At 44.6% G+C, this 21,577-nt stretch overlaps 1 protein-coding gene across 4 annotated transcripts in view; it reads right to left on the bottom strand.

The window, feature by feature from the left end:
- Positions 1–5: 5 nt before the first annotated feature.
- MMP24 (matrix metallopeptidase 24) overlaps positions 6–21,577 on the bottom strand; it is a 49,080-nt gene continuing 27,508 nt past the window's right edge. For all 4 annotated transcript variants that reach the window (XM_072879362.1, XM_072879363.1, XM_072879364.1 and 1 more), the window contains 5 exons: positions 17,950–18,111; positions 5,932–6,146; positions 4,586–4,724; positions 3,398–3,664; positions 6–2,112 (listed from right to left, as the gene is read on the bottom strand). In XM_072879362.1, coding sequence (XP_072735463.1) covers positions 1,775–2,112; positions 3,398–3,664; positions 4,586–4,724; positions 5,932–6,146; positions 17,950–18,111 — 1,121 coding nt within the window. In that variant the 3' untranslated portion in view covers positions 6–1,774. The remainder of the gene's footprint in view (positions 2,113–3,397; positions 3,665–4,585; positions 4,725–5,931; positions 6,147–17,949; positions 18,112–21,577) is intronic.

Here is a 21,577-nt window from a genome sequence, read left to right as displayed (position 1 = left end):
AAGTATCTATTTGTCTCCTGCTTCACCATAGCAATATTTGAGCACTAGTTAGAAATTCAGAATGCTAATAATCTTTCTGCTTCTTCATTCCTCATCATTGTAGTTAGGAATATTTTTAGCATGTTTGTCATCCTTGGATTTTTTTTCATAGCTGACATTATAAGGCTGTACTTTTTCTCTACTAACTGGACATCCTGTGCATTGCACTTCATTGCACTGAATGACATTCAATTATAGGCAGAGGGCTTACGCTGGTCACCTATTCCTTATAGTGAGCGTGCAAAGGAGTTCATATGCTTACATGAATGGCACTTCTGTACAGGACTGGACTTCACCATTACATTGCATTGCAAGAAACTTCTTCCACTCTTATTTAACATGGTAGAAAAATCAGCATCGACAACAAAATGGACTAAGTTTGTGGTTAGGACACAACATCCTAAACCATTCACAACTGTAAGAGGGATAAGAAGAAGCTACTGTTGTAGGAAGAGACTTGTGAAAAGTTACTAGCCGAAAGTTCAGATATTTAGCTAGCCTTTACCTGATTTTTATGTCTTTGTCAAATGCGGCTAGTGATGAACTCATTCTACTGTGTGGCATGCTTCCTTTGGTCCTTGCCAAATATTTGCCTGTGAAGAAGTGAGCAAAAACAAAAAACAAATTTCAAAGGCATACAATGTTCATAACATCTACAGGGATTGGATTTAGTTTTACAAACAGGCCTAATTCTTACTGTATCTTGACTATTTCAGCAAAATACAATGACGATCTCACTCCAAACAAACATTTCCATTCTCCTGAAACCCAACATACAAATTCCACAATCTAGTTATACATGCCACGTAACAACAATTCATCTTTTCCCAGCATCTTAACAGGGGCAGAGTGCAGTCTACATCTATACACGTTTTTCTGTATATTGGTAACCATTGGTTCATTGTTTCTTGCTGACGGGAGCTCAACACAACATCATATGACATTTAAATATTTCTTTCATGAATGGCTCCCAAAAGAAAAACATGTCTTGCCATGATTACTTTTTTAGACCCAATTATTTTGTCTTCAGATTGTCCCAAACTAGGGCTTGATGGTAACATTATGGTGTCTGGTTGGGTGCTTCTTGAGCTTCTGCTCTGCACTCATTTACCTCTGAGTGCTTAGTGGTTCCTCATGCACTGTACTGAGTGGCAGCGTTGATTAGTTATGAATGTACAAAACATCTGACCAGCAGGTATTGGAAAATTGTATCCAGGTAATCCCTGGATTTTGTAATAAACTAAGAAGATCTTTTAGAATGGTTCAGCATCAGAATGTCTTCTGCTTACGATACTGAATTGTTCCTGTTCATAGATTTCATGATCTTAATTCATTTATGAGACAGCTATTAAAAAAATGGTTCTGTTCAGAGGTGGTTTAGCTACACTGGAGAATGCTGGGTTTAACAGGGAGCACTGTTGCAGGGAACTGAAGGAAGTTTCCCAGGTCAGTTGAAGCCTGTCTTGAAGACTCTGATGTTAGCAGAGTGAGCCTGTGGAGGATGGCACACCAAGACTGACACGCGACTGAGGCAGTAAGAAGGAAAGAGGCTCCACACTGCAAGGCTGCCTGTATTTTTTCCAGTTTTTCTGCTTCTTTCAGTCCCAGGCTGTCCAAAACTTGTAGGTCACTGAAGTAGTTTTGTTTGGTAGGCTTTTGAATGCATTTTTCTTTTCTTTTTTTTTTGTCCATAGTCCTCATCAGATCAATGAGTGGAAATGTGCAGCGGGCTGTGTCATACCCATTCCTGGACAGGTCTTTTGTAATACACAACATTTTGCTGCACCTCTTTGTTTTTAAACTGGAAGATCGTGTATACCAAGACAAGGATACACAGAGACAAAATGCAAGGGATCACAACTGCAATTGCATTTACGGTGCTAGGCACATCATTTATTGTCACCATAATATCCACATCATCGTGGGGGAGGCGTCTGTCTTTGCTTCGTTCAACATCCTTCTGGTTACAGCCCATCCAGTCTTTGAGGATTGACCTGGGGTAGCCTGGCTCCACACTCAGCCTCTGGTTATCGAACTTCCAATACTCCTTCCCTTTGTAAAAGTAGGTATAAACTAGGAGACAAAACAGAGAATATTTCTCACCACACCATTTCCAACTTGATAAGCTGTGCTTGTGTGAGGATGTGCAGAGAGTGGGAGGTGGTAGCTGCCTGGGCCAATAAAACACACTCATCCAGGGCATCCCAAAACTACTGAAAAGTGAAGGTGGTTTTCGAGCTAAGATTTAAAGGAGAAGCTATAACCCTGGCTTGTGGGTGCAATGTTGCCCACAGAGCACCATTCCCCTTGGCCAAGACAAGCTGTGAATAAAAAAAAAACCTTAACTAACTTTAAAGTATGTGTTCTGCAGTGAGTTATTTTTTACTAAAGCATCTGTAAACATGTGCTCATCGTTACCAAGCAATTAATATAATCTGCAGAATGACAGCGCGTGCCTGGGTGCAATAGTGTTTGGAAGAATACTTAAGGTTTCTGTTCACCCAGCCTGAGGGAGATGCTGAATAAGATGAGTCCTTTTGGCCACAGAATCCAGAAGATTTGGCCTTTGTTAAGGAGCAGTCTTGTCCTGCTGCTAATAAAAGGCTGATGGTTTATGCTACATGTTGTCTGAAGTACCCCTTGTCTTCCCAGGTGACTCCTTTTCTAATCACTCTCAAGTGATTAGGGGAAAAAAAAAAAAGGAGAAAGGAACAGTGGTGTCTCCTGCATCTGTCCTCCAGCTTGGCTGGCTCTCACTGCAGTCCTCCAGCCTAGCCCAGCCCTACAGCCCTCATCTCACACCGCAGCCCCAAATTTAAACATGGCCTCAATGGCACAAGCCCCTTCTGTTAGTTCTTTCCCCAACTGGAAGAAGAGGAAAAAATCTTCAAATCGGAGAAAGAAATGTGTTGGAAGGAGCCTCTGGAGGTCCAACCCCCTACTCAGCACATGGCTAACTTCAAAGTACATCAGGCAGGTTGGAGCCTGTAACAGACTGAGCTAGCTACACGCAAGAAACTAGGAGGAAAACATAAGTTACGGCATCCTCACAATCAAGGCCCAGGAAAACTCGGGTAGGGACTGTTGTGGCAGCTAAACTAGAAAAAGTCCCCTTCCCGTCCCCCAGAGCTGGCATTATGATAATGTGGTTTAGCAGTTGAAGAGGTACACAGGCTGGGACGAGGGTCAGGAAGGATCTCAGACTGCTGGTGCTCGCAGGTGCCAGTGTGACCCTAGGAATTCTGAGACTTGATTCCTGTCTCAGGAAATACTTGAAACACCCCACATCCAGCAACCCAGCTCCCAAGGTAAACAAGCTATTGCCGATCTAACAGGCGTAATGACTGCAGATACATACAGCCTTCTTTGCTGATAAAAGCTCCCTGTGGAGCTTGAGGGATTCCTCTCCACACAGTGATGGGCTTTGGGTATCCTGGATCCGTTGCTCTCTTGTCCTCGTTGTACCTCCAGTACCTGTCGCCTTTGAAGAAGTACGTTTTGCCTACTGGCTCCCAACGCAGAGCCGTGTCTATGCCTTCCCGGGGCAGACAGCTCCCCAGCTCTACCAGACTGTGTGGGTAGCCTGGCTCTGCTGTCACTTCTTTAAAAACCCAGTATTTATCTCCTAGAGATGAATGGGGACACAAACAACAAACAGATTTGCCTAATTAGTAGTTGAATTGATATAAATGTAAAATAGCCACAATGAACCACAGCATGTTGAGGACTTCCAGGCTTAACTGTATTATGTGAAAAAACTGCTCCTCCTCTTAATTTTGAACCTGAAACCTCCTGATTTATTTGCTGCTCCTCAGCTCTTGTTTTGGAAGAGATGTTAAACAACCCTTTCCCATTTACCTTCTCTAGGCCAGTCATGATTTCAAAGACTTCTCTCATACCCTGTCTTTGTCATCCCTCATGCAGGCTGAGGAGTTCCTTGCAGGAGGTCAGCCCATACTTTTTGATCATTTCAGTTGCCTTTCTCTGAGCCTTCTCAACTTTTAATACAGTTCATTGAGCTGAGTGACTGAAGCTGCAGACATAAATTCAGAAGACCAGGTACTGTGTACGGGGCATGCCGATGCTTTCCAGCCACTCTTCTTGCTTACAACTTGCTCTCAAGTTACAGGATCCTGTTCAGACACTGTCATAGTGCAAGGAGCTAATGTGGGTCCCAGCATAAGGTTGGTCGTTTTGTCTCTTTAGGAGACAATTGTCCAGAAATGCTGTTTGGGAGTCCCCTATACCTGGAGAGGACCTAATGCCCTGCCGAAACGTGTTCAAGGAGATAGGCAGGAGACTGACACTCCCTGGGAAGTAGGAGCTATTTCTTGTTATCACAGGGAAGCCAACTTCCACTAATCAATACTAGCTTTATACAGAGATTGTCCTGGCAAAGCCAGCCCACACTATATTTTAAGGATTAGTGGCTGCTTGAAGTGTCCCCTTGGAAAAGGACACTTTTCCTGTTTTCACCATCTTCATGCTGTAAAAGAAGAGTGTGATGTGAGGCAGGTGTGGTAGGCTGTACTGAAATGTACTGTACCTTTGAAGAAAACGAATTTTCCATCAGACCGCTCATAAGCTGCATCAATCTTTGCGGGGAGGCCTTTCCAGAACTGCTCAATTTGCATGGGATATCCCTCCTGCACTCGGTTGTTGCGCAGACGCCAGAACCAGCGATCCTGAGAAAACCAGAAGCGTCTTCAGATTGGGTATTTTTATCTTGCAGTCAAATCAGGCTGGGTGTCCAGCATCAAGCATTACTAATCACTGCCTAGGCCCCATAACCATTAAAGACAGAAGTCCTGGTTCAGATGACAGCTCCAACCCAGCCCAACACTGTCACCAGTGAGGGAAGCGCTTCGTGGGGAAGATGGCAGCCCAAAGGGTGAGAAGTTGATTGCTGGTGCTGTGAAAAAGGGTGGAAAGAAGGAGAGGAAAAAGGAGCAGGGGGAAGCAAGTCCACAGTTATAAGCGTTACGAACTCATTTGTGGGTGACCTCTCTGCGTGTCTCGTCACTGAGGTGTCACACTTGTCCTGGTACAACTGGTGCTCAACTATCAGACCCCAGGAGAGCCATACAGCCTTAACATTACCTGGTGACTGTGTGAAGCACACAACGTCCAAAGGCACAAAAGAGTTATTAAATATTCCTTTAGAGATGAGATCATTAGTTAAAGCCATAGTGGATGCTCAGCGATTAGTAAGAGCAGGACAGAGCCTGTGAGAATTCTCCCAGATACTGTCCCAGCCTTCAACTATTTTCAGTTCAGGCATTTTTGGCAACTTTTGTGGTTTGTCCGTTTAATGACCTTCAACATATCCCTCTCCACATTCACACCCACTGGGCAGAGTGAAAGCTACAGGTACTTTGTGAATGGGACCATGGATTTCCATATTCAAAGCACTCCAGTGTGGGTTATTGAGCAAAGCCTCTCCTTCCTCCCTGGCTGTAGTTTACAAGCAAGGTTGACTCAAACTCCCTAAGAGCTTCAGGTAGGCTGAGTGCTTCCTGAAGCCCAGGGTTTGATGCATGCCATCTCTGGAGGCAACGAGGCTTAATCCCTGGTTAGGTAATGGTATTGCTTTCTGGCTTTACGTGTGGCTCCTCTCTGAGCTTGACGGTGTCTGAATTCTCTGCCAGTGCATCCAATTCACACTTTGGTGCACAGGCTGCCTGGGCATTTTGTGAATCCCATCAGGCACTGTTTCCAAATATTACAGAGCCAATCTGCTTACATTTCCTTCTAATATTGCTCATTCATCAGCCTCAGAGGAACAGAGCTATTTTCACAGACATTTCAAATCTCACTACCTTATACTTCTATTAATCTTTTCCAGCAATAAAACTAAAGAAAGACTCATGGTTAAGCAGGAATTCTTAATACCTTGAAAACAAACATTTCTCCTCTAAAGAGAGCCACGGTGTTAAAGTTGCCATCACAGATGTTTGGTTTCGTGCCAGGAGGAGATGGCCTATCACCCAGAGGAGGACTAGGAGGTCTTGGCTGTCTCTCATGTTTTCTTTCCGAAGTGGAGTGAATTCTGCGAACAGGAAGAGTTGGTAAAGGCCTGGTTGGCTCCAGGGGCTCAACAGGAGGACCTAGAAGTGAAAAAAAATAAATGTTTAGCAAAGTGGACAAGTTTGGATTTTCTGTGCTTCCCTCGTAGGTTTTAAAAGGCAACAGGCTGGATGAATAACATTGCGAGGAATTTACATACTCCTTATGCAGAGCTCATTCCCTAGAAATGGGGAGCAGAACGAGATGCATCCACACATGAAAGATGTCCCAAAACAGATGAGTGATAAGAACTGAAGAAGAGCCAGTATGTTTTTGTAGGTCTTCCCAAGGAGGCTGGAGCTAAAAGGAAGGAGGAGCCACACCAATCATGTTCCCAACTGAAATGAAAGGTAATAACCCTTGAATAGAAATGTTTAGTAGACCATTAAAAAAACAACAACAACAAAAACCCAGAAAAAAGTTAGGGTGTGAAAACCAATGCTACAATCTAAGAGGAACTGCAGGGGAATTTAGAAATTAGAAAGCAATTACTTTATTACAGTTTAGTCACCAATCTTTGCTTTCAGAACACCATGGGAACTCTGATGAACAGCCGTGATACGGGACCATGCTCTCATTCAAATGATGCCCCCCACAAGCATAGCTCTCCCCTTTGATCCTTACCCAGCTCAGCTTTGAGATCTGACAAGGCTGCAGGAATGTAAAGAGTTCTAAGAATACAAGTGACTTAGACTTGGAGCAGAGGTCTGCTTTTAAACTGACTCCGCCATAGGACGATTTCATTAACAGTTAATGATAAAATCTGGACCAAATCTAATTAAGAGAGTCATAGATTTCTTGTTGCTTCTCAGAGAAGACCACAAGTTAGTATGACAATAAGCAGAAGGCTACTAGAAGCAAGAGATTTTGGCAAGTCTTATGTCTGATGTAATCAAATGGGATTTGATTGTTTATTTGCATGGATTATGGTTTCAATCTCTTTCTGAACAGTGCTTTTGAAGGGGCTACATAGAGAGATTGCAGGACAAACCTCCACTCGTAGGCAGAATGGGGGCTGACTTTCATGGTTGCTATATCAGTCTCAGTGTTTTAGGGGTTCACACCAGCTGGTGTTACGGAACACCTGCCCTGGGCAAGGCTCATCCTCACAGGCTGAGAGAGCGCTACCCCGTTGTGGGCGACTGCCTTGCTCATACCCAGAGAAGGAATGTACGAGTAAGGATTTAGATACCCATGGAGGCTACGCACCTGTGGGATTACAAGAGGACTTTTGCAGATAAACATTTTGAACCATGCTGCCTAAAATGATGGCTAGGTGCCCAAGTCCCCATGCCAACTTAAGCTCTTCTTAAATGTTATATTTTCAAAGGGTTCCTATAATGAATGAGTGCTTAACACGTCCTGGAGGGGTGATTGTGTTAGTGAAAACCATCACAGCTAGTGACAAAGAAGTCATCAGAGAAAGCCATCATATTTAATTGTTATTAAGGTTGTAGTGGTAAGTATTGTGTGTGTAGGTTTCATGGATATTACGTTCAGAAAGTACCACTTAGATAAGAGAGTCCAACTTCCTGCAGTACCAGGCCAGAAACCTCCACCTGCGAGTCCTGTGATGAGCCTAGTGTTTCTGGTGCAGCTACAGCACATTTTCCAGATTTCAAGCCATAGAAAATCCTCTATAATGCACATCAAATTGTTCCAATGATTAGGCCCTGTCACTGCTAAAGTCTGTGTCTTACCTACTGTCTCAGTTTTTGCAGCTTTAGATTATTTTTTTTTCTTAGCTCTAATGTCTCAACATTTAATCATTTACAGATCTTGATGAGGATGCTTTTTAAATTCTCCTTAATGAGCTAAATAGAGCAGTTCCTTCTGTCTGTTGCTGCAATGTCTTTTGGTTTTAAGATCTTGAGACTTACTCTCATAGCTCTTTTAGCTCTCATAGCTTTTCAAATGGATCATTTTATTTCTTCAAGGTGACTTGTCCTCATAATGTGTTATTTTGTGCCATATGCAATTTTTGTTAGCAACTATTTTTATTTACTTTTATTCTGGAACTTTAATAAAAGACATCAAATATTGCTCACAGAAATCCTTTACATGAGGATTCTCTGTTGATAATTATTCTTGGAAAGCTGTGTACATGAAACGGATAAAAATATTGTACTGATACTGTGTATTTCTCATCCCCCTCCATTCTCAGCTGTTCAGCGCCCAGTATCTTAGCAGACCATAACATTCTTTTAAATAAAATTCCCAAACTGTGATACTGCTCCTGCTAGCTATCTGTGAATTTTCCCCAAATGGTATGCAGCAGAGGTCTCCAGCATTGCCTGTCACAGGAGCAACAGGGTTGGACCCCCCTGTTAGCCAGGCAATATGGGTGCAGCTACACTAGTGTTTCAGTTCAGCTCAGGAGTGTGCTTTTGAAGAGATGCTCTGTCATTTGCAATTTCTGTGCTTTGATTCACACTGAAGTTCATGAAATGCGTTCTTTTTGGACAAAGCTAAACTTGAAGATGCACTTCTGGAGCGCATCTAGGATACTGCAACTGTAAACAGGCATCACAGGGCACAGGTAGAGCTAATCCACAATAACCATCCCCCTTCCCTGAAATGCATACAGCGCGGGTGTCAAGGGCTCAGCACTCTATTTACTTAACATCATCCCTAAATACTGCTCTATCTACAGATGTGCTACTATTATTCTTGCTAGCAGCCATAGACATTGTTTGCTAATACAGCCATAAGGAACTTATGGTGTACTTGTGGTGTACACCCACTTGTGGGTGTACTTGTACTTGTGGCACCCACTTGTGGTGTGAAGCACATGGGCTGTGCAAAGGCATCTCCTCCAACAAGTGGCATGCTAGCTGGCACTTCTGGTTCAGGCTGGAAAGCTCATGGAGGTAGGATTGAGTTGGTACAGTGGGATATGCTCCAGAGGAAGGGATGGGAATGGGGAAAGAGATCCCAGACAGATCTTACACAAAGAAAGCCAGGGTTCTGGTTTGTTCAGATGGGATGTGGGAGCGCAGTGTTCAGCTCCTGCTTTGGTGAATTAAAGGAGCAGGAAAGCAGTAACCTGTTTTGGCTGCCAAAAATGGCACTTGGTGCCAGTTATAGTACCTGAATAAATTAAGTTTGAAAACCAGCAATTTACATGCTTGGTGAAAATAGGAAATTTAGAAAAGGTAAGTCTTGACTGGGACCTAAGCAAGGAAACAATAAGCAGTGACTTAGTGCACACTGCAGGTCTCATTAAACAGCAGTGTGATCCTTTTACTCTTGTGCTGCCATTCACATGGCTTTGAGTGGACGTGTTTTGTAAATAACGTTGAAAAAACTCTAATGCATGTCCTACATTATAGGATTCCCCTGCCAATGGACTGATACAAGGATCATCTTTCTAAAGGAGACTATAGCATGCTGCTACAGAAGCACAAGAGAGGTGTAGTTGTTCGTTCCCTCCCCTTTGCAAGAGGCTAACGCTGCTGCGCACTGACCAAATCAGAGATGCATCGCTGTTGCCGTATATGGATCAGAAAAGCCTCTTTGGTGGTCAGTTTAATTCATACAGTGGAGCAATATCATCAGACAGCTATTTGGTAGTTTGCAGAAGACCACCACCAGTTCCAGCACAGGAGAGATCCCTGTGTTGTGAGAGGCAGCTAGAAGCAAATTCACAACATGACTGGAAGGAGGACTCCAAGGAGCCCTCTTGCCTTTAAATAGGGTGAGATGTGTAGCAATCTGCAATGCAGAGAGGCACACCTGCTATCAGAGGGAATTGTCTGGGAGGGACCCAAGAACTGACTGTATGTTATGTATTCAAACTGCCTGCTGGAAAGACACGGAGTGCGAAAGGGAGTGATTGCCAAGTCAGGGCGGTTCTGCTTCTCAGATACAGCAAATGGATAGAGATACTGAAATCCACAGCAGTTCTGGATTTCCAGAAACGAGAAGCCAAAAACTCCACACTTTGAGAGGAGAAGAGAGCAAGAATAGAGTTTTATAGAGCGGACCATGAGCAGTAGGATGAGGACGTGACATTAATTTTTTCCCCCTCTCTTTTAAAGGAAAAAAGGGTGAGACAGGAGTAATATCCAAAGAAAATTATGATGAATGTGTCTGATGGGTCACAAAGACATATAGAATCTGATAGTAAGGTGCAGAATAGGCAATATAGTATTGTGGTTATATGCTAGAAATTTAACATTTCATGCACGATTGGAGTTATTAAAGATTCACTCTCTCTTCACCACTCGTATACCAGGTTACAGCCTGCCCTGCCCCTGCTGCAAGGACAGTAGACACGTTCAACTCGCTCACGTTCAACTTAAGTGCCCAAAGTCTGTCGCAGTCTTCTGTAGAGAACAGGAAAGTTAAAATAGCACCTGCAACCCAGGGGACTGATATAAAATTTTTAATTAGCCCTAAGGTGCCACTGAAACAGAATGCAGTAAACTTGCAAGGCAGAAGCAGTTGTACACACTGCGGTTAGGATGGTGCAAATCAGCAATGATTCAGGTGAACCAGAGATTTGCATTAACCGAAACATTTGCTAGCACAGTGGAAAGAGATCACAAGTCAGGACCAACAACGGAAGCTGGGCCACCGTACGTACTCACTGCTTGCAATGGCCAAACTAGCGCTGGCATATTGCTCTGAAGGAGGTACCCAGCACTGACAAGGCTTCCCACACATTTTGCAGGTGGTACTGCAACTTGCTTGGATGCAGACTTTGTCATTTCACTTAAAATATTCCTCCTACTGTCTTTCCCTGCCAGCCATGGATTTTTCCTTGCTATCTTTCACTTCTCTTCTTGTTTTTATGCATTCTGGGCCTTCTAATTTATCCTGATTGAAGTCTTGTCTCCTCTTGTGGCTATACAGATTGCATTTTTATTTTTAACTGCTGCCTTCACTTTGTCACTGAGTGAGGGTGGACTCACAGCTAAAGGTGGAAGGTAATCCTACAGTTATGCACATGCAAAGAGCAGAGGAGCATACATACAACATGAAAATCCTCGGGTCCAAGTGCTAGGCAGGCAGAATTTGGTCTACAGTTAGGGGCATGGAAAGCAGAAGCACAGCCTGTCCATTACTGAAGAAAGATGCTATCTTGTAAGCCCTAAGCCACTTCAGAGCCCAACCTGGCATGAAAGCAGAATGAATAGACCCTCTATAGTTTGCCAGTCATTACTACTTCCAGAATCTCATCACAGTAACCTGCCTCCAAAACAGATGGCTAAAGGCAGGATATAACAGGTTTATGAGCAGCAGAGATGACCACGTGAACAAAGAGTTACTTAAGAGATGCTGGCACCTTGGTATTTATTACAGGAACCAACTACACCCACCACTGATGTAACTAACCAGGCGGTATCGCACACAAATCACAGCCTCTATCACTACATTTCCAAGCAACTTCAGAGAATCAGTCAGCAAATCTCATTGAGAGAAAAGTTAAGTGACAGAGGCTATTGCACGGTTCTGCAATTGGGCCTGAACCCAGTCACCTAGTTATTGCGTGTGATCCCAGCACCAGAGCCAAACCCACCCCCGGGGCTGAACCTGCAGCCACTTCCACACAGGAAGCAGGTAAGAAACCTCCCAGAGCTGGAAACGCTACGTTCTGAAGGGAAGCAACTTGCTGGGACTTTACAGACACTGTGTGGAGAAGAAGACTTTCTTCCTCTCTATTACAACCAAGGCAAAGGATGTCAGAAAGCTTTTGGGTCACAGCAGATCACCTTCAGGTGTGACTTCCGCCACTGGCACTTAGCCTCCTCCCTTCATGCTTCCTCTGTCGCAGACCATCTGAATACCAAGGTGACCTGTGAAGATAACACAGAGAGAGGAGGCATTTAGGAGCCACTGTGTCGATAGTTGAGGACAAAATATAATTGTACTGTCCTCCTGGCTATTGACAGAGTGTTCCCTCAACTGCACAACACCTGCCTGGAGGCTCAGCATCTTGCATGGCTCAGCATCCGTCACAGCCAGCTCTGCGCGAGCCAGGCGGCTCTCCAGGCTTGCCAGTGCAGAGGACGCCCTTTGTTTCAGATCAGGGGAGATAATGATCCACCTGCAAACAAAGGCCTGTCTTTATCTTCTTAATATTCACTCCAAGAATAAAACTATCATCCACACAGGCAGTTACGCTTTTGAATAACATACAGGGGTTTTTTTTGGTTGTAAAAAGCTGAGCTGCCTGCATGTTTCCGCAGGACTGTACCAGCTGTCCAGGTACACAGGAAAGGCTCCTCAGTTTCAAATCAAAATGTATGATCCAAATGAGCCAGGGAGAGCGAGAGAAACCCACCTGGCTGCTCTGCAGACTCCAGGGCAGTGGAGAGAGGTCCCTGTTCATATTAAATGAGCTAGCTGCCAACAAGCTATCTCAGGGACGAGAGACGGTCCATCCACAACAGCTCAGAGCTCAGGAAGGACTAATTTCCCTTGCTCGCTTGGTAAACCTGTCCACAAAGCACTTTGCACTTCTGGGGTTAGACTTCAGCAGTGAAGTGAATTAGCTATTTCAGTTAGTTTGGGTATCCTTGCCACAGTGCACTACAGTCTGCAGAACAAGCCCCAGCACCCAGAGCGTAGCCAATGGCTGGGCAGTTGAGGCCCTTGTGATCATCACTGGGTGGCAGGAAGTTTCTGGAGCCCTTCTCGCATAGACGTTCTCCTCCGAATGACCAACTACCACTCAGGTGAAAGAGCATTCACCTGGAAGACAAGCATCCAAGGCTGAAATCCTTGCTCTAAGCCAAAGGGCATGCTCTCCTGGGCTCTGTAACAAGGCGATTCACCTTGTGCTTGGCTTCTCTGCTTTGGGTGCAAGAAAACTGGGTCCAAAATTCCCAGGCTTAGGCAGGCAAATGATGAGAGTTTGGGGCTCTGCAAGATACTCCAGCTGTGGTGCTTGCAGCCCAGTTCCCCTCTGGAAAATCTTTAAGACACCTGACATCTGCTCCACTGCAAAACAGAACATTTTTTTATACTCAGAAAGACCTGTAGGATGAGAGAAGTATTTCATGCCCAGCCATAACATAAAGCAGTGTTTCTCCATCAGCTGAGAAAACCTTCCAAAAGAGGTGGGGTCGCTCTCAGCTCCCCCTTCGTCAGGAGGCAGCTGATCAGCTCCCTCCTCTCACACTCAACTCAAGCTCCAGGGCTGATGTGGGCACAGGTGAGTCCCTGTGCTGTGGCAGAGTCCTCCAGGTGTCAGGTGGACCCCAGGGACAGCACCAGGAACCAGGCGGTTACTCCCTGCCTGTTTTTCAGAGGAATGGGAATGGAGACCTGGCATACAGCAGGTGAGACTCAGTGGATGCACCAGAGGTGGAGTCTGGTATTTCCTGCCGAGTCCAGCAGAGTCTCTGGACAGGAGGAAAGGTGCAAATGAAGGGATGCAACATAGAGAGGGAGTCTGGTATCTCTGCAACATGCCAGAGATGCGGCACCAGGGCAGATCCCTCCAGCTCTCTTATTGCCACGCATTTTCCTTCCCCTGCCCTCCTACGACCACAGCACCATGGGGCATGGACCCAAAAGTCCCAGGTCTTGCAGCTTCTATAGATAAGGTCTTGGATGTTACTCTATTCTCTCCCCACGTTCAAGAGGATATTATCAGAAAACAGTCCTATGCCTAACGTTTCCAGGTTCTGGACGACAGCAAAGCTTGCTCTGACAGTCCCACTCACAATGCAGTGTCACCACGTGGAGCATTTCACATCAGGTCTTTCTGCTGTTTCATCACAAGCCATCTCACACATACATGTAGGTTACAAGGATCTGGGATTGCTCTATGGGCCGCCATTAGGAAAAGGTGAGGGAGATTATGAAACCTGTGCTTGCTGCACAGGAGTAATGAGGCCGGCAGAAGGTGCTATTTGCTCATGGACGCTATGCCCTGCTGATCCCCTGGTTCCTGGATGTCAGAGCTGGTGTTGTCTAGTTCTTTGGCCAGGGGCTGGTGTGGTTTCACGACCACCCTGGATCTCAGCCCTCATGGGATGCAGCATGTGCACTGACTGGGAGCTTTTCTCTTCAGCTGCAGAAAAGATGTGTGAGGTTGACACATCCTCAGAGAGATTTGGGAGGATCCAGATCCCTGAGCTTGTCTCCAGGCTTAATTATTTGGTCTATCTTTGGTCTATCTATTAGGAGACCTTTCCTTTGTGACCTTAGGCTTTGAAAGGACCTTAGGCTTTGTAATGGCCTGGTTTATCAGTTCCAAGCATCTGTGTGGACATGAGTTTTTCCTGCACATCATGTCAACCCCTCTGCTCCCCAGGCATAGTGTCAGAAGTCACTCCTAACATGAGAAGCTGCTTCACAGCCTACTGCAAAAGGGTGCTTAGAGCAGGATGTGAAGAACAGGAGAACCAGTGCTGAAGGATGATCAGTTCAGGCTCTGTGATAAGGCCATGGCTGAGCATGTCTCCTCTCTCCATCTGCACTGTAGCTACAGGCAGCCCTGACTTCAAGACTAGCAAAATGAAAAGAGGCAGTCAACTTAACAGGATATCCAGGGGACCTACATAAAGGTATTATTTCCAGTTTAATTCCCTCCTGCGCATGTCAATAGTGACATGGGCACATAAGTACAGTGGGAGATATCCTTCTGAAACAGACATGTAAAGAACAGTCATGATATTTCTCTCATTTTGTCAAGGAACATGCTACAGGAAGCACCTATCAGAAGATGGAAATACTGCTGACTTGTCTTACAGCCTACTCTGTCACACACGGTGAGCTGCTGGCCTTTTCATCATTAGCTCATAACTGGAAATAACATTTTAAACATTGACCTTATACTAACCAGCATGAAGCACAAACAAGAGTTCACATCACCTACTGTCTCTTTAGGTCAGTTTTGAAATAAATCCAGCAGCAAATAACTTAATAATTCAACAAATCATTGTATGACAGGTTTAGACATATTTCTTTTCTAATGGATAAACACAGATACAACATAAAAATACATTTGAAACGCACCATTCTCAAGAGAAGGAGACAAAATGGACTTAAGCTTTAGTAGAGCCTCTGTTCTTTGTTCTAGCAACTTCAGTGGAATGAAAAACTAGAATTTATTTTAACTGAATTTATTTTTAAAAAAGGATTCTACAGGCAAGGCATTGGCTCTGGCTCTATGACTTATTTTGCATAGTAGGTTCCTAAATAATACGTATTGAGCACATGCTGCTGCACTGTAGAGAATGTCACAGCAGCAAGAAAGCAGGAGGTTTTGATTTTTGGACAGGTGGTCTGGTAGATGGGCTTTTGGCATTCCCTAGGCACAACAAAGCAGATGATTGGCACTGTGGAAATAAAACACATCAGTTGAATGTTCTGCTAAAGCTACAAGAAGGATATTTCAGCAGCTGCTTCTCAGTTGTAAGAAGCTCAGAGGAAAGGATCTGTTCTCATATCTCCAGTTCCAGGGAGAAACATAACCTGCATTTTCCATCTTTTCTTTGTGTCTACTTTTAAACTAAACTTTAGTTTTTGGACCGTAACTCTGTGCTAAGGGCTGAAATCTCTACCTGGGGAATCAAAGCTCCTACTGCAGAAGCTGCTCCTTCTTCTCCCCGCAGTACTAGTTATCTCTACAACCACCAACACTGTCCCCAACCCACTACCTGCACCAGTAATTAATTCATACTGCTTTTTTCAAGCTGAGTTAAAATTTTAAGCATATTATATTGCATACAGAGAATCTTAACACAGTATGTGGCTGAAGTTTAATGTCACTACGTAAGTGAAAAGTAAGTGGGAGTGTAGTGGTGCTACTGCCAAGCCGTAGGCAGTACAGTACTGAGCTCTCTGCTCTGTCATACCTGTGCACAAGATGCCGTGCAGTGCTCTCACAAATTGTCAGGACCCTGAGGTCTTAATGGCCCTGACCAGCATCACCCGGTACCTCCACCCCCACCCATGGGCCCAGGAGCCTCATTTCAACTCAGCCCTGGGCATTGGGTCCCTGCCCAAGCTGTGCTGGGGGAGTGCTGGTCCCCAGCTCAGCCACAGCTGATATTGGCTTGAACCACAAATGTGAAGAAGCGTGGCTGTCAATTCCTTATCTGCTCCCTTTCCAGAAACATATCTGAAAACAGAGAAACCAGTAATTTTTTTATTGATTGCACTTTCATTGTCAGCGATAAATTAAGATATTTTTTTTTCTTTCTGATTAGTCAAAGTTCACAGGAACTAAATCAACATTTCAAAATAGAAACAGCATAGTGACATTTTAGCAGCTTTCAAAGATGAAAACCTAGGTATATTATTTAATGAAAGTTTAATACTTACTACTCCAGCAGTTTATTTCAAAACCATCCAGAGTCTCTGTTACTGTGAGTATTTGAATATATACTATGTTAAAGTATGCATAATTGAATGATACCATAGGACAATTGCCATGCAACTTCATCCTGGTAATGAACAATAAAGAGAAATCTTCAGCTGCACTAATGGAAAGAGCCAGTTTCCCTTGGTGTACTTCAAGCCATCTTATTTTAAATGTTGGACCTTACTTGGGTATCTGCCTTACAGCAAGGATGAACTGCACTCTACAAATGCCTGTTTTTTCCCATTGCCCAGACAGGAGTCAGGGAAACTAGCCCAGAAAGAGATTTATCTCCTTTAGGCATCTACATTTGAACAAATGAATCTCATGCCAGTCACAAAAAAAACCTAGAAAAAAAAAATCAGACGCAAACAATTGACATACAGTTTAGACCTCTAAAGTCTTGCTGTACTGCTTTAGAGCCTTATAGGTCTTGGCTCAAATTCTATTAGCAGTAATTTAAAATTCACTGGCAGATCACTGATGCAATCGTTGACTAGTTTCAGGTCTGCTACTGATCCCAGCAGCAATCCCTTAGAAACACCAGCTTTCCCACTGACAACTGTCTTATAAGTTGTTTTTTCAGGTCTAATTCATGTAATATCTGCTCTACTGGTACTGGGAGCTAATTGACTCCAGATGTCAAGCAGCTGCAAATGTTGCATAGCTACGTAGCATAGTTGCTCTATGCTACATTGATTAAGTAACCTCTCTATCAAACTTATACTCTCCTCAAAGAATGAAATCAGGGATGTTTGACAAAACCTGTTTTCCATGGGCTGCCACAGACTGTATCCATTAGCATCTTCTAGTTCAGTCTCCCCTTGACTGTGGTTCCTAAAACCTGCATTCCCCTCTGCTCCCAGAGTCTCCTTCAGCCAATAATTCTTGGAAGTCCCTGTCCTCACACCCTGGTGTCCATGATCCCATCACATGGTACCACATCATCTCCAGCCCCTTGGTTTTCTCCCATAATCCCTCTGCCTCCTTTTCTGTCTTTTCTCCTTGAGCCCATATCTTTGTGGCACATGTCGTACAACAATGTTCAGCCGGGGATTAAAAGAAGTAAAGTGTTCCCTAAGCAGATCCAAACTTCTTTTCCCTACCTTCTATATATGGAGAAAAAAATGAGTGCATAAATACTTTTTACCTTTCCTTGATGTTCCATGTTCTTCACATTCTTCCCCTCTGTTTGCACTGGCTGTTCCTAATGGTCACACCTTGGGTACAGCAATTGCCTCTTTTTCCCTTTCTAGTGCTCCTTCATATTGGGGACATAGTGAGGGATGGAGCAGCAGTGAGATCACAGAGGTTTGGTTATCCTGATGTGCAAAGATAGTGCCACGGGGACAGTTGTCTGGTATCTGGCTGTAGATCAAGGGCTTTAAACGGTTCCCCATTCAGCTATGGTAGGAAATCCAGCCCACCAGCTGCAAGCATTTTGGGGGCTACCTGTCTGTGGCTGTAAAATACTCACTAGACTTGAGCTCAGTGTAAATAGATGAGTGGATAGTGTTGCTCACCATAGATTTTCTGAATTCCTTGGAGGTCATCCTGGGGCAGTTTGAAGTTGTGTGTTTCCATGTACTGGTAGAAAGGAGCCATGATAGCACTGGGATCATTGGAGTGTTCCAGACCCAGCGCATGTCCCAGCTCATGGACTGCGACCAGAAAGAGATCGTTCCCTGTGGAAGGAAGGCACAGCCAGGTTAGTACGCAACCACACGCTGATGCAATCCCAAGCCCCGCTTACTCATAAAGCAAGAAGCAAATGCTTTGCTATCCTATTGCACAGCAGGTCACAGTGCCAGGGTCAGCTCCTGGAGATGGTTTTAGTCCCAAAAGTCTGTGCAGCTTTTACAGTCATTGTCACAGAACTGGCAGCAGGTTCCTAGCCCACGACCACCCATGACCATGAGCACCCTCAGACCAGGTAAAACAGGCAGCTGCCTGGAGTGAAAGGATACTGACTGTAGACTCTTTTGTAGAGAGTTTACAGAAAATGGCCAACGAAATAGGCTGCTCTGATACCGTTGCCTCCTTATCTGAGTCCTGCCAGGAGAGGTGAGAGACTCCTAATCAACAAGGGTACAGGTTAGGAAGGAAGGGAGCTTTGTCCCCCTTCTGGGTCCTCTGGTGCCATGCTCTGATCTGACCTGGACCACCAAATCCTAGGGGAGATCTGTAAGGCATCTGGCAAGGCAGGAGGAAGGACAGGAAGACCAGGGCTAACACCCGCCGTACCACGTGTAGTACCTGGGACAACCCCATCTCCTCTAGCACAGGCTCCTCAACATGCTTTCACTTTGCTCGACTCCTGGCACTGCCATGTCTGCGGGAGGAGGTGAGCACAGGTAGCACCATCCTGCAGGAGGCAGAGCCACATAGGGAAAGGTTGGGTTGGATCCCAATGGCAGGAGGAAGAAGGAGGAAGGAGGAAAGAAGGGACATGCTCCTGACAGGAAGAAAAAGGGCTGAGGAGCCCTGTCTGGTCCAGAAGGTGGTGGGAGTGCGAAGTAGGGGTACCTTCAACTTTATCTATATGTTACAGGCATACACTCCTCTTCAGTCCCATGGATCTGGGACACTCGTCTCCTCGATCTAGTGTGGTTCCTGGATGTCCTATTCCGTGAGGGCACCTTGACATGGGAGGTGACACAGGCAATGCTGTGTGAGGGATGAAGATACAGCCAACAAAGACAGATGTAAGAGTCTCCCCATGCCAATAAAATGCCTCAATTCTGCCTGAATCAGGGTTCTCTGCTTTTTTTGGCACGGCACAAACCAAGAACACCTGCAATCAGACACGGGAGAAAACAGTTGGCAGTGGCAGCTCAGTGGCTGCTTTGCAGCACCTCCGAACAGCGTACCTCCGTTCCCCACATCTCCAAACTGCACCTATCTTAGAGGTAACAAAGTTCAGTTCTGTGTACACAGCTGCACTCTCCTTGGGACACGAGTTGCAACAGTGATTCACGTAGAACTATCTCCACTTTTTAAATACTTATTGCTTCACTGTTACCCATAAAAATGTGACAACATAGGTTCAGGGGTCTGCAAGTCTTCAGAGCAGGGTGCTTTGCCAGCATCTCAGGATACCTAAAGTCAGTAACAAACAGTTCTCAACTGGTCATACGTACCACACCAAAATGGTTAAATTGTCTGAACATTTGAGTTGGAGGGCGTAAGCACCTGAATATGCAAGACATTAAAATACACAAATGCATTTCAGATAAAGGTTTGAATACATTTGTTCAAATACAAATTTCCAAAAACATGTGGGATAAAATTCAGCCATATATGTATTTAAAATTCCAGATTTTCTGTATTCAGGAAATCCAAATGGGGACTTACTTAATAATTTTTTCTCATCTGTTGCTGAAAAATCTGGTGTGTGCAGAACAAGTCAATAAAATGTTCAACAGCATAATATAAAATGCATTAAGTAGTATCATGGTTAAGTTTGGAGGACTAATCACTCTTCATGGGTTTTCAAAAACACTCAAGCTTAGAAGATGCACCCAGTTTTCAAAAGGGATTCACAAGCTTAGAAATGCACCCAGTTTTCAAAAGGGATTCAAAGACTCAAAGTCCTGTTGAAAATTAAATGGGTTTATTCTCCTTAAATGCTCATGAAAGCATAATTTTCACTGCTACCACAATTACTCATGCATGGAAGTCCATGGTAAAAGTCACTCATTGCAGAGCTGACTTTCATGAGAAAGTCATGGGCTCACGGGCTGTGCCCATGCTAACTACTTAGAGACTTTTTCCCTCACCAATTTGGTGGTATTTTACTCCTTGCTGAAGTATCTTAAGAGTCTTTGTACTGACAGCATGTCTAGAACTTGTCTCTATGTAAGTTACTTTCCTCTGTGTGCTAAACCTTTATCAGGAGCATAAGATCAGACACTATCTTCATTTAAATTAGTTTTAAAGAGCCTTCAATCACTTGTTTCTGCCCAAAACAAATGCCAGCCCACTTTGCAGCTGGAAAACAGAATCACAGACTCACAGAATGGTTGAGGTTGGAAGGCACCTCTGGAGATTGTCTAGTCCAATCCCCCAGCTCAAGCAAAGTCAAGTAAAACAGGTTGTCCAGGACTGTGTCCAGTCAGGTTTTGAATTTCAAGTTTCTTGTATTGGGAAGCACTGTACATAGCACTCCAGATGTGCTGAGTAGAAAGGAAGGATCATCTCCCTTGACCTGCTGGCAATGCTCTTCCTTAATGCAGCCCTGGACACTGTTTGCCTTCTGTGCTGCAGGGGCACATTGCTGACTCTTGTTCAACTTCGTGCCAACCAGGACCCCCAGGTCCTTCTCTGCAAAGCTGCTTTTCAGTCTGTCGGCCACCAACAAAGCCCAGGTGCAGGGCTTTGCATTTCTTGTTGCTCAACTTAATTAGGTTCCTGTCAGCCCATTTCTCCAGCCTCTCGAGGTCTCTCTGAATGACAGCATTACTATTTAGTATATCAACCACTCCTCCAAATTTTGTATCATCTTCGAACTTGCTGAGGGTGCACTCTGCTGCATCGAGGTAATTCATGAAGATATTAAACAGCACTGACCTCACTATCGACCCCTCTGATACATATCCTGAACTCCACCATCTCATGGTTACTGCAGTCAAGGATGCTACTGATCTTCACACTACCCACCAGTTCTTCCTTTTTAAGTATCAGGTCCAGCAGATCACCAGTGAGACAACTAGGAAGAGTTCTGAGATGATCAGCAAGCCCAGAAAGATGAAGGCTCATACCTGAGGAAGTATGCCAACAACCATGGTGGTCAGGCCGACCAGCTCTTCCACTATTGAACAGAAAGGCACCTTTTCCTAGTTATCCCTATGAAATACCTATACCTTGAAATATAGACAACTGCGGAAAACAGCTGCTGCTGTCCAGTTTTAAAACACCATTTTGACTGACAGTGGTGTGCGAGGATGCCACAGAGCATAGAAAATTTTGGCCGAGAAGCTCTGCTTCCTTGCATCTAGAGGTAAGGGACTCACTAAGAAATGAACCTTCCCAGTTCTATCACAGCCACAGAGGACAGGTCAGTGGAAAAGCTATCCTCCTAAGAGAGGACACATTGCTAGGAGGCCCCTCAAACTGGAGTAGCAATGTGCTGGGAGGTGGTGGCTGGAGCAG

Source organism: Ciconia boyciana, chromosome 14, assembly GCF_034638445.1.
Source record: "Ciconia boyciana chromosome 14, ASM3463844v1, whole genome shotgun sequence".
Lineage (NCBI taxonomy): Eukaryota > Metazoa > Chordata > Aves > Ciconiiformes > Ciconiidae > Ciconia > Ciconia boyciana.
The sequence above is the reverse complement of the archived record's forward strand: the minus strand, read 5'-3'. Positions and strand labels throughout refer to the sequence as shown.